We start from the raw sequence: 13,817 nt of genomic DNA on the forward strand, positions 1-13,817 counted from the left end.
CTTGAGTGAACATAAACTCTTTCTTCCTTGAGTAATTCTTCTAAAGATTTGTCTGCCTTTACAGTTGTCCTTCATAGTGCTGGCCAGCTTGAACTCCAATCGAGCTTTGACTGCACAAATTTTTTCTCTACAGTGACGAACAGCATCTCTGTAGTCCTCCCATGTTGCCTGTCCTTCCTTCCAGTGTCCATACACTTTCCTTTTTTGCCTAAGTTCTAGAAGATCCCTGCTCAGCCAAACCAGCCTTCTGCCCCATTTGCTTGACTCATGGCATTTTGGAATTGCCTGCTCCTGCACTTTTAAGAGATGGCTCTTAAAAAGACATAAGCGTGTAACTTGTTTGATAGTGTATCTCCATTCTGTTCAAAGTATTATCAAGAAATCAGTCTGTGAATATGATATTCTACATCTTCTTTCTGATGTAATGTACTTCTTTCTTTTCAGGTTCACATAACACTAGGGAACAAAGAAGCATATGTAACACCTCCACGGTGCTGGGACCAGTCTTCTGAAAGAAGACTCCAAAGTAAGTTATCTTCAACCTGTTTATCCTGGAACTGACTTTTCTTCAGCAAAAAGCTCAACAGAGAGAGATTTCTCAATGGAACGATTATAAATTAATCTATTTAAAGAAATTTTTACCTTGAGACACTTGCAGAGATTGAATCCTGCTTTTAATCTATGTTTGCACTTCATACTGTAAACAATGAGTGAGTTATGGTTGTGTTTCAACAGATGTATTGCAGAACAGCCTCAACCTGTAAGTATGAGTAATGAAACTGTTTTGTGTGGAATTCAATATATTGTTCAATTTTTCTTTTTTTTTGGTTTTGTTTTAGCTTCTTAAATTAGCTTTATCAGACTGAACCCAGTGAGAATAAAGGAATTAACTACCATCTTAGTTTAGCTGGGAAAGAAAAGAGTCTGATCTAGAGTTTCAGAGACATTTCCCTATCATTAATCTTAAATCTGTCTGAAGTCTTTGAATAGAGCCTTTATATGTTTGAACTGTAGGAGAGAAAGGAAGGGGAAGAAGAGCGTGATAGTGAGGAGGACCTAAATAGTTTCTCTAACATCTACAAAAAACCCCAGGTGTAAATATGGAAATGTCATACTATTTAAGGCTTATTTTCCTGTGTGGCTGGACAATGGTGAAGGAAGGAAACATTGCTGGTAAGAAATATAGGGTAAAATCCATCTGTCCTCTGTCTTCCTTAGCATTCATTTAAGTCAGAGAGAGGGTGGGTGAGAGGCAGAGAGTGAGGAGGCCAACAGGAGAGAGAGTAGGGGCGGGAGGGAAGGAAGGCTCACAAGCCAGGGAGAGCGAGTAAGCATGGGTGAGAATGTGAGTGTGGAAGTGGGAGAGAGCAAGGGTGGGTGAAGGGGAGAAGGGGCAAGAGCAGGGGGATCAAGAGCTGAGAGAGGGGGAGTGAGTGTGCAAATGGCTACAATTGGGGACAAGAGAGGGAGGGAGAGAGATCAAGGGAGTGAATGAGGGTACATGTAAATGCAAACAAGGGGGAGCAGGAGCACAGGAGAGTGTTTGGGTGCATTCAAGGGCAAGGGAACAAGGGCTATAGAGTGAGCGGGAATGAGAGCAGGAGGGTGAGCATAGGCAGGGGAGTGCAGTTGCAAGATCAAGAGAGAGCAAGAGTGAGCAGGGAAAGCAAACGTGGTAGGAGAGGGTGTGGTCTCGTGACAGGGTGGAAGCGAGAGAGAAGCAGTGAGTGGGGCAGGTGTGCAGGCAAGGGCAGAGCAAGGGCAGGTGAGGGGACAGGGAGTGAGTGAGGGCAAGAAGGTGTGAGTGAGTGGGAGGGCAAGGACAAACAAGTGAGGGAGGGAGAGTGAATGTGAGGATAATCAAGAGGGGGGCAAGGAGGCAAGAGGGCAAGTGGCAATTAGAGAACAAGCAATCACAAGAGTGCAGAGGGCTGCATGAGGACAGGGGATGAGGAGGTGAGCAAGGGGGCAAGGGGTTAAGTGGGTGCAAGTGGTCAAGGAGGTGAGTTGGAGTGAGGAGGCAGGTGAGGGGCTAAGCAAGTGTGCAAGAAGGCAGGAGAGGGGGCAAGCTGGGATGAGGAGGTGAGCTGAGTGGGGGCGAGGAGGCAAGTTAGACCAAGAGGTGAGGGGGCAAGGAGGTGAGTGCAACTGGGGGGAGGAGGTGAGTACAGGGAGGTGAGTGCAGGGACAGTGAGCGTGGGGCAGCAAGTGCTAGGTCATGAGCACCAGGACATGAATATGATCATGAGACTTGAGTAGATGAATGTAAGAATGCAAGTGTGATCAAGAGTGTGAGGAGCCTAGTGACAGGGAGGGGACAAACACAATCAAGAGAGGGAGGAAGTGAGAGGGAGAGGATGAATAAATGAGGGAAAGCAACAAGACAAGCACAGAGGAGATCACGAGGATATGAGCATGTGATGGTTTGGATTTGGCTCCCTGCCAAATGCCTGAATCCACAGTAACAACCCCTTCCCCCTCCCTTCTTCCCTTCGGGTAAAGGAAAAAAAACTATGAAAATTGAAGAACATGACATCGATTTCATTATATAAAAATATATATATTTTTATGTATATTACAAGTATATACAATTAAGATGCTATGTACACAGTGAAGGGAATCCAAACACCCCCCAAAGGGAAAGGGGAAAAAGGGACAAAGAAAAGGACAAAAAAGGACACAGAACAGATATACACAATCAAACCCAAGAACTAGCAAAATAACTACCAAAACAAATCTCACCACGTCCCTCAGAAAAGCAAGATTGGCAGACACAGCTAGCACTCTCCAATCTTCCTAGTGGCAGACCAGCGGTTGCTGCAGGCCTCAGCCTCTACATAAGCGAGACCAACGCAAGGACCTACTGCTCTTGAACCTCACTGGATGAGAAGAGAGATTAATCTCCAACTTCTTTATACTCTGGTTTACGTAAAAATCATTTAGAATACTGGGTACATGGTCACCTCCTTGGTTACGAGCTCGTTACCAGGAAGACCTAGACTAAAACCATCACATTCTCCACTCCTTATTTCATACTATTTTTACATAACATATTTTGCATTCGCTTATATACCAGCGCATATATACACACATATATATATATATAGTCCTTGTTTGTCCTTTGGAGCAATTGTCTTGTTGTAGAAGATCTGCAACAGTATCCGCATTAGCTTGGTTTGGGTCCTTGGCCCTTTGGTCGCAATCACAATTCTGGTTTTAGGACTGATTTTCTCGTCTGGGCTGTTTTATCATTGGATACCAGCATCAACTTGTTTAGGTCTTTTTCATCTGGTGACTGGCCTTCTGCAAAACACATCTCAAAGCACATAATTAGTCTTTTCCCAAGGTTAAGTTTTTTTGAGGCACACATTGGATCTCTCCATCCTTTTTCCTTACTCACCAGGTATTTCCGGGCCTTTGAGTGAAAACAATCCCACAAATGGGTTTGTCTTGGCCTGAGGAAGGAGGAATACAAACAGCCTTCCTTAACATACTTCTCAGATGGATCGCTGGAACTTTGTTTTGATCTACAGTGTGGAGATTTTGCTTGGGCAGGATCAGCTCAATTGACAGAGCCTCTAGTGTTAACTAGCCAGGTGGCCTTGGCTAAGTGCTTATCCTAGTTCTTTAAGGTTCCCTCACCCAGTGCCTTTAGAGTTGTTTTTAACAGTTCATTACACCTTTCAACTTTCCCAGTAGTGGGTGCATGAGATGGAATGTGATATACCCATTCAATACCATGCTCTCGTGCCCAAGTGGCCACTACATTATTCTTGAAATGAGTCCCATTGTCTGACTCAATTCGTTCTGGAGTGCCATGTCTCCACACGACCCGCTTCTGGAGACCCAAAATGGTATTCCAGGTCGTTGCATGTGGTACCGAATATGTTTTAAACCACCCAGTGGTCGCTTCCATCATGGTAAGCACATAGTGTTTACCTTGGCGGGTCTGTGGCAATGTGATGTGGTCAACCTGCCATGCCTCCCTGTATTTATACTTGTCCCAACGTCCACCATACTATAGGGGTTTCAACCTTTTGACCTGTTTAATGGTAGCACAGGTTTCACAGTCATGGATAACTTGAGAGATAGTGTCCATGGTTAAATCCACCCCTCAGTTTCGTGCCCATCTACAGATGGCATCTCGGCCCTGATGACCTGAAGCATCACGGGCTCATGAAGATAGGAACAATTCTCCCTTCTGCTACCAGTCTAGGTCTACTTGTGACACCTCGACTTGTGCAGCTCAGTCTGCCTGTCTGTTATGAGCAAGTTCCTCATTAGTTTGACTCTTGGGCACATGGGCATCTACATGGAAGACTCTCACATTCAGTTTCTTCACTCTGGTAGCAATGTCTTGCCACAAATCAGCAGCCCAGATGGGTTTTCCTCTACGTCTCCAATTCATTTTCTTCCACCTGTCTAGCCATCCCCATAGGGCATTGGCTATCATCCACGAATCGGTGTATAGGTAGAAGCTTGTCCATCCTTCTCATTCTGTGATGTCTAGGACCAATTGGAAGGCTTTGAGTTCCGCAAACTGACTTGATTCGCCTTTACCTTCAGTGGCTTCCACTACCCTTTGGGTGGGATTCCACACAGCTGCTTTCCACTTCCAACTCCTCCCTACAATGCGGCAAGAACCGTCAGTGAAAAGGGCATAGCGTGTCTCTTCATCTGGCAGCTGATTATATGGCGGAGCTTTTTCAACTCGATTTACTGGCTCTTCCTCTTCTTCATCTGCCAGACTGAAGTTCCCACCTTCAGGTCAATTGGTTGTAATTTCTAAAATTCCAGGGTGATTCAAATTCCTGATTCGGACACGTTGCATAATCAAAGCCATCCACTAGCATCAGTGGCATGATGCGTAGAGGGCACCTTTCCTTTGAACATCCAGCTCAGCAATGGTAATCGGGGTGCCAGGAAGAGCTGTGCTTCAGTATCAATCACTTCTGAGGCTGCTCGTATATCTTTATATACTGCTAAGATTTCTTTCTCCATAGGGGTGTAATTGGCCTCAGAACTTCTGTAGCTTTGGCTCCAGAAACCAAGTGGTCGCCCTCGCATCTTGCCAGGTACTTTTTGCCAGAGGCTCCAGGAGGGACCTTTATCTCCAGCTGCAGAGTAAAGTACATTTTTTACATCTGTTCCCATCTTGACTGGTTCAAGAGCCACAGCATGTGCTATTTCTTGCTTGATTTGCCTGAAAACCTACTGTTGTTCAGGACCCCATTGGAAGTTGTTCTTTTTACGGGTCACAAAGAGGGCTTACAATTTGGTTGTACTCAGGGATGTGCATCCTCCAGAAGCCTATGGCTCTCAGAAAAGCTTTGGTCTCTTTCTTGTTTGTCGGTGGAGCCATTGCTACAATTTTATGATGACGTCTGTGATGCCCAGAAAAAGGGGCAGGTGAGTAAAACTGCTCAGAGTTTTAAGTCCATAAGCAGCAAGGTATTTATTGATTATCGATGACGCCGGGGAGATTTACCCGTTCAGGCCAGGTAAAAACTTAAATCCTGTACTAGCCTATATGTTCCATTTGGTTTCTTTACTGGTAAAATTGGTGTGTTGTATTCTGACTCGCATTCCCTTAGTAATCCTAAGTTTAAGAATTTTTCTATTATGGGTTCAATCCCCTTTCTGTCTTCTAGCCCTAATGGATATTGTTTCTTGTGCACTGGTTTTGCTCTTGGTTTTAATTCTATGATTACAGGAGCTGCCTGTTTTGATTTTCCAGGGGTATCTGTCGCCCACACTAGTGGATAAGTTTCCCTCATGATTTGTTCAACACTATGATTGTTTAGCTTAGGTTTTACACAACTGACAGTTAAGCTTAGGGCCATTATAAATTGATCCTCATTTACCTGAAATTCAACTTTATTTTTATCAAACCTTATCACAGCTCCCAGATTCTCTAAAAAGTCTCTGCCCAAAAGGGGTTTTGGAGAGTTAGGCAAATACAAAAATTGATGAATTCCCATTTGTTTTCCTATTTTATATTTTAGGGGTTTCAGAAAGAAAGCTTTTTCTGATTGGCCTGTAGCTCCCATTACTTGGATAAATTCTTCACTTTTTGGCACCAATTCCTGATTTAAAACTGAAAACGTAGTCCCAGTGTCAATTAAAAAGTCCATTTCCTTTTCATTTTCCCCTAGTTCCAATTTAACCAGCGGGTCAGCTAGGGGTCTGCCCACCGGTTCGCTTCAATCACTACCTTGAAGGGCTATGATAGCAGTTTTCTCCTTCTTATTAGGGCATTCTCTTTTCCAATGCCCCTTCTGAAGGCAGTATGCACACTGATTTAACTCGACTTTTTTCTGCCGAGGAGTTGAGCCTTTTTCTGGCTGAAATTTACTACGGTTCTTATTACCATTGTGTGAGTGTGGGCCTGGGTGTTTTGATTTATATGTTGCCATTGCTATGACTACAGCTTTGGCAAGTCTATTATCCTCTCTTTTCTTTTCCTCCTATTCTCGGTTATTATACACTTTCCAGGCTTCATTCATCAGCATTTCTAAATCCTTATTTGCTGGGTGCTCTAGTTTTTGCAGCCTCTTCCTAATATCTGGATTACTTTGCCCCATAAGTAAACCTAGTAGCTGTTGTTTCCCAGTTTCTGATGCAGGGTCTAAGGGGGTGTATTGCCTCATTGCAGCTCTGAGTCTCTCTAGGAAATCTGAGGGGGTCTCGTCTCGTCCCTGCCTCACATCATACAGGGCTGCCCAGTTTATTGCTTTAGGAATTGCATGCCGTAAGCCTAAAGCAATTAATTTTCTATATTGTACCAGTAGATCATATTGAATTGTATCATTTGGATCCCACTTCGGATTTTCTGTAGGGAATATCTCCCCAGCATTCCCTGGTAATAAAGCAGCATGTGTTTTTCCTGTCTTTAAGACAAGTTCTTTTTCTGTTTCTGTTAATTCCAATAACATAAGATCTATATCTCCCCAATCTACATCTAAGTTCTTTGCAATTAACTCAAATCTTTTAGCAACCCCTTCTGGATTTTTCCTAAAGCACTTGGCTTCCTCCCGTCAGTTGTTTAAATCACTGGTTGTGAAGGGTGTTTTGACTCTCGATTGCTCTCCTACTATTGGCATTATTTGTCTCAGGGGAGCAATAGTGTTTCCTTTGTTTTATCTGTGGCCTTATCTTTTTCTAAGTCTCTATTTTCCTGTCCCCCCACCCTCTCAGCTGTTTCTGTTTCCTGATCCCTTTGTTTCTCTATTTCTTTAGCTTTTTGTTCTTCTATTTCCTTGGCTCTCTGTTCCTCTTTTTCCCTGGCTTTTCGCTCAACTGCCCTAGTATAATATGCGTGGCTTGTTCCCTCGTCAGGATCATCCGTCCCTGGTGCTGGTGAGCTAACCTTCGTCCTTTCTTTTTCCCGATCCGGTGTCTTTTCTGTCTTACCCTGTTTTAAATCTGACATGTCTTTCTCTTTTCCCTTCCCTTTTGGAGTGCTTTCTCTTTTCTTAAAGAAGGACTCTAACCAGCTGTCTCCAGTGTCCTCCTTTACGGGTGGGGCAAAGGGTTGTAGATCGGTGAGACTGATCAAGCTTTCCTGATCACTGTCTCTCTTTAGATTAAGACACCTTTCCCCAATACTACAAGCATCACAACAACGATTTTTCTGCTTATGATCTTTCTGATCCTTTTCAAGTGCTAACACAAGGGGATCGTGTGGGGCTATATTTATTCCACAATCTTTTTGCCACTTTGGCTTATTTTTTAGGGTAAAGAATAAATCACAGTAAATTACCTCATCCCACTTATTGTGTCTACGAAGGAATACCATAAGTTGTAACAAAGTATTATAATTTAAAGTACCATTTGGCGACCATTTCTCATTATCATCTAGCTTATACAATGGCCACCAATTTTGGGAATATTTTAGCAGGGTTCTTTTACTTAGATTTCCACCAGGTATTCCACTTAATTCTTTCCAATGCTTTAGAACGCATCCTAATGGGGTCTTGGGGTCCACTTCCTTCCCTTGAGTATTTCCCATGTGAAAACCCGACAAAGTACTATCACCGACCGAAAAGCGCCTTTACCGAGTAACGCCACAAGATGTCACCACAGACCACAAAATGCTAGAACTCAGTTTCTGTAACAGCCGACAGATACCTTAACCATATAGAGCATATAGACAATATTAGCTAGCACAAAAATCGCATACTATTCAGCACATATAAGACAGGACAATACAACAAGACAGTGTAACGGGCTGGGTCCAGAAACCAGTAGGCCTTACCAGAAAACCAGAGGCCTAATTTTAAACCAGAAAAACCAGTAGGAAACTATTGAGATACCAACTTCTCAATTTTTCCCAAAAACTAAAGGCCTTATTTAAACCAGAAAACCAGAAGGAAACTATTGAGTTACCAACTTCTCAATATTTCCCAAACAGATGTTCAGCTAAATATTTGGCTGAACATAACCAGTACAGACCGAAAGAAGAATCCTTCTTTACGGAGTGCCTTGCCTTCTAGCAGCATCCTGCATTGGCAATGTGGCACTTTAACCAGACACCAGTGTAACCCAGAAAATCCAGAATAAATACCTTTTTCTTTAAATTAAGAGATTCTTGTCCACCCGTGAGAAGCCAGCGGAGAGGGGAGCCCACCCTTCTATAGGTAAAAGCTTACCTTGGCGCCTGGGAAGGGGTCCCGACCTCCGGTGGTCTTCGCAGTTGGGTAGAGCAATATCTCCTGCCTGGCTCGCCAAATTGATGCCCAGAAAAAGGGGCAGGTGAGTAAAACTGCTCAGAGACAGAGTTTTAAGTCCATAAGCAGCAAGGTATTTATTGATTATCGACGACGCCGGGGAGATTTACCCGTTCAGGCCAGGTAAAAACTCCAAAGTGATTCAGTAAGAACAGGTAATTTATACAATGCTTTGATCATGATTGCAACATAATTTTACATATTCATATTATTGCATCATTTGATTACAATATTCATAACAGGTGGAGTTAGGGGCGGAGATTGAGGCGTAGTTTCCATTTTGAGGAATATTTTGGTGGGAGTTCCTGTTTGCCTTCATCCTGGGGGTTGTTTTTCTAATCCTCATCCTCACCTCACCTCGGGGACCTTTCGTTCTTTCTATTGTTTTTGTGTTCTGATCGCTCAACCTTAGAGAAACCCTTGGCTTTGGGCCTATATCACCTATTGAGATGTCACCTTGGCTCCTCTGGATGAGATTTATGGGACTGGGGTTCTTTGCCCAGTGTTTGTTGTGGTTCCTTTAAGATCTGATGCCCTCAGCACAGGACAGATTCTTCTTGTGCAAAATGCAGCTTACGAAATATAGCTTAAGGCAAACTAAAAGTGTACAGGGGGGTAGGGGGCCCCCATGGGCCCACAGCAAAAGTGTCCCGATTAACCCTTCCTGCTTCATCTATTGGAATCTAACGTCCATCTTGCCATTTCACCCCTAGGAACTGAATCTCTCTGGCAGGTCTCTTGACCTTACTCTTCTTGATGGCAAAACTGGCCTTGAGAATCTGGATCATCTTTTTTCCTTTTTCGAAAACTTCTTCTGCTGTGTCCTCCCATACAATGATGTCATCGATATATTGGATGTGTTCTGGGGCCTTACCCTTTTCTTGTGTGGCCTGAATTAGTCCATGGCAAATGGTTGGACTGTGTTTCCACCCTTGGGGCAGTTGGTTCCAGGTGTACTGCAGGCCCTTTCACATAAAAGCAAACTGCAGCCTGCATTCTGCTGCCAAGGGAATGGAGAAAAATGCATTTGCAATGTCAGTAGTGGCGTACCACTTTGCTGTCTTGGACTCCAGCTTGTACTGGAGCTCCAACATCTGGTACAGCAGCACTCAATGGCGGCGTGACTTCATTTAAGTCACAATAGTCCACAGTCAGTCTCCATTCTCCATCGGATTTACATACAGGCCAAATGGGGCTATTGAAGGGCGAGTGACTTCTACTGACAACCCCTTGTCTCTCAAGCTTCCTAATCATGTTATGGATGGGGATCACAGCATCTCGGTTCATCCTATATTGTTGCCTGTGTACAGTTGCAGTGGCTATTGACGCTGATCTCTGACTCAGAGTAGTCCCACAAAGGAAGTGTCTTCTGAGAGGCCAGAAAGGGCAGATGTGGGCAGATGTGGTGGGCAAAACCATGACAGCAGACAATTGCTTGGACTTCTCTTCAATCACCATGTTTACACCAAAAGCCCACTGGTACCCCTTTGGGTCCTTGAAGTATCCTCTTTTTAGGTAGTCCATACCAAGAACGCAAGGAGCTTCTGACCCCGTCACAATGGAATGCTTTTCTCATTGGTCTCCCATCAAACCCATGTCAACCTTGACTACTGACAACTTTTGAGACCCGCCGGTCACTTCAGAAATAGAAACAGCCTCCATACTCTAATGCCCTGATGGCATTAAAGTACACTGGGCACTAGTATCCACCAAAGCCTGGTATCTCTGGGGATCCGATGTGCCAGGCCATCAAACCCACAGAGCCCAGTAAACTCGATTATCTTCCTGGTCCCTTTCCTTCTCCTGGCAGAAGGCAGGGCTCCTCTGTTGGTCTTGATCAGAGCATTTGTCATCCGACTTTGCCTTCTTAGAGGCTTTCTTGTCACTGTTGAAGTGGACTTCCATCTTTTTGTGTTTCGGAGATCGCAGTTCTTTCCTCAGGACATCTGCATCAACCACGTAGACAACTTTCTTATTGGCTTCCTTTTGTTTTAACTCTCTTACCCTGGCCTCGAGTTTGGAAGTGGGTTCACCGTTCCACTTTTTCACGTTTTCTCCCTTGCTGCGCAGATAAGACCACAGTTGATTACGTGATCTGTGTCTGGGGTTTCCTCTCCTTCTGCGTGCTAAGGAAGGAGATTGTGAACGAGACCAGGACCAAGCTCAAGATTGAGGTCAAAATTGTGGTCAAGACCGTTTTATTGGTCTGTCTCTATAGTTTCTATAGTCTCTATCATCTCTGTCTCTATAGTCATCTCCGTATCTGGAGTATTCATAAGGCCTCTCCATTGCCTCCCTAGGATGGGTGGGTTGGTGTCAGACATTGGAGCAGTCTTCCAAATTTTCTGCTATGGTCCTTATCCATGAACACATGGTGTCCACGTTCGGTTCATCCGTCTTTGGATTGTATACTGCTATTAAGCAATTGACATATGATGCAGGGGCACCTTTAATTACTTGCCTCCACATCAGTTTCGTATAGGAGATCTTCTCTGGTTCTAAGCAACTGTAATAGTCTGGGTTACAATAACTAAGTTCCAGCATGGCTAATTCTCGTAGATACCAGACACCTTCTTCTGCAGTCGTCCACTTTCTTGGAGAACTCATTAAATATTCTTTAAATGAGTATTTTTTCCTCACAACGTAGAGGATCTGTAGCCAGAGACTGAGATAATATGTCTCTCTTGCAATTTCTTGTTCAATTTCACGGTCTTGAGCGAGGGATCCTAGTTGCTGTGCTTCTTGACTTTCTAACAAGTGGCTTCTGGCTCCATTATCCCAGTATCGTACCAACCAGGTGAGAATTCGTTTACCAGGCCAGTGGCTGTAATCCCTTTGTAGATCCTGGAGCTCTACTGGGGTCATTGTTTGCAATACTTCACTTGTTTGCACAACTTTGGCTCCAGAATAAGGGTCCCTCCTAGGTGGAACCATTTCCACTTCCCTTCTGCCGCTTCTACGCAGAATCACTTTTTCTCTCTTTGCCTCTCTCACGTGGAGGCAGAGACTGAGCACCTTGCGGGGATAGGCTTCTACTCCACTCTCTAAGCCCACGGGGTGGAGGTAGCGAATAGTCCTTCAGACCTTGGGATGAAGGTCTCAACCATTTTTCCATCTCCTCCGTTGAACAGTCAAGAAGGGTATAGTTGGGTGTCAACCTTCTCTTTGGTGGTTTATTGCCTATCTGTGCTGCTGCCCTTTCTTCCTTTAGGTGCACTCCCTTTATCCTTTGGGTGTGCTCCCAATTCTTTTGGGAGCACTCCTAATTCTTTTGGGTGCACTCCTTCTCTCGTGGCTGCTTCTTCCTCTTTTGCAGCCGTCCATTAGTCCCCTACTACATACCAAGCCTCTCTTGGCAGTTTTCCCAGTAACTGTTCCAAAACAAACTGGGATAACCCAAAACAATCCCCGTACAGGTCACCAAAAAATCTGTGATGGTTTGGATTTGGGTCCCTGCCAAATGCCCAAACTCACAGTAAGAACCCCTTCCCCCTCCCTTCTTCCCTTAGGGTAAAGGAAAAAAAAACTATAAAAATTGAAGAACATGACATCAATTTAATTATATAAAAATATATATATTTTTACATATATTAGTTATATACAATTAAGATGCTGTGTACACAGCGAAGGGAATCCAAACACCCCCAAAGGGAAAGGGGAAAAAGGGACACAGAACAGATATACACAATCAAACCCAAGAACTAGCAAAATAACTACCAAAACAAATCTCACCACATCCCTCAGAAAAGCAAGATTGGCAGACACAGCTAGCACTCTCCAATCTTTCACGTGGCAGACCAGCGGTTGCTGCAGACCTCAGCCTCTAGATAAGCGAGACCAACGCAAGGACCCACTGCTCCTGAACCTTGCTGGATGAGAAGAGAGAGGTCTCTAATCTCCAACTTCTTTATACCTTGGTTTACGTAAAAATCGTATGGAATACTGGGTACATGGCCACTTCCTTGGTTACAAGCTCGTTACCAGGAAGACCTAGACTAAAACCATCACAGAGCATGAGGGGGAAAGAGAGGAGACTAATGTGAGAGGATGAGCTGGAACAAGAGGAGAAGATGGGCATGTACTCAAGAACGAGAGTGAGGCAGCTAGAGAGAACCACTAGGAGGCAGTGGGCAAAAGAGGGAGGAAAAGTGCATGTGAGCAATAGAGGAAGGGGGGAAACATAAGCGTTCTAAGTAATAACAAAACTTTATTAATTAAAACCTTATGTACCTAAGAGTTTTATGCAACTGGGTAGAACAAAAACCTTTATTATCTGAGGGTTTATCTATGATTGGGGAAAACTAACTTCATTAAAGCACAAGGAAAAATTTAAAGGAGGAACATCATGTTCTGATGTCTTCTGAAGGTGATGTGTTAGAGGTAGTGTTTGTCTCAGATATGTTGTATAAGGTGTATATGGTTTTCATACATTCACACATCCACACAATCTCTCATTCATTCAGGTGGCCACCTCTTTTCATTCATGCATACTTGCAAGTTAATGATTCTTAAATGAAATCTATTTGATTCAGCACTTAATCTCATGCATGTTGTTACCTTGTACTCCCCCTTTCTAATGTTAATATTGAAAGTTAATGAATTTGAAGGTATAATACTGGCAAGTAGTGTGCTTATTCCTGAGTCTGCAGTTAGAAAAAATCAGTAGGTAAGTTACCGTCAGGGCCGCCGCGGGCGTGTCCCAATGCAAACGGGGAATATTACGGCCGAGCCCACACACGTGGGCACGGTGCCACCCCGCTCCGCACGGCCGCCGCTCCCGACGCCCCACGCTGCTCTGCGCTCTGCGTCTGCCGCCCACATTTCGCGCGCTCTGAGACGCCCCGGCCCCGCTCCTGCGGGTCGCCCTGACGGTTGTCGAGCGCCCTGGAATGGCCCAACACAGTGCCTGCCATCTTGGGCGTACAGTTTCTCAGCTGCACCAGAAAGTTCACGAGCGACGTGGTGGCCGGCCACTGCGGGCCTCACATCGCCGCTGACCAGGGGCAAGACGCACACGCCGCCAAACATGGCTCCGTCCGGGGGAGCGGTCACGGCTGCGGACACGGGCACGGAGTCCCTTTTGCCTAC

General features: G+C 44.6%; 1 protein-coding gene across 1 annotated transcript in view; it reads left to right on the plus strand.

The window, feature by feature from the left end:
* The first annotated feature begins 706 nt into the window (after positions 1-706).
* The window catches only part of LOC114066803 (CDC42 small effector protein 2-like), a 66,308-nt gene continuing 53,197 nt past the window's right edge, over positions 707-13,817 (plus strand). The window contains exon 1 of the mRNA XM_027901785.1: positions 707-760. Coding sequence (XP_027757586.1) covers positions 707-760 — 54 coding nt within the window. The remainder of the gene's footprint in view (positions 761-13,817) is intronic.

Source organism: Empidonax traillii, unplaced genomic scaffold, assembly GCF_003031625.1.
Source record: "Empidonax traillii isolate 1590-97213 ecotype Southwest subspecies unplaced genomic scaffold, ASM303162v1 scaffold814:size283170, whole genome shotgun sequence".
Lineage (NCBI taxonomy): Eukaryota > Metazoa > Chordata > Aves > Passeriformes > Tyrannidae > Empidonax > Empidonax traillii.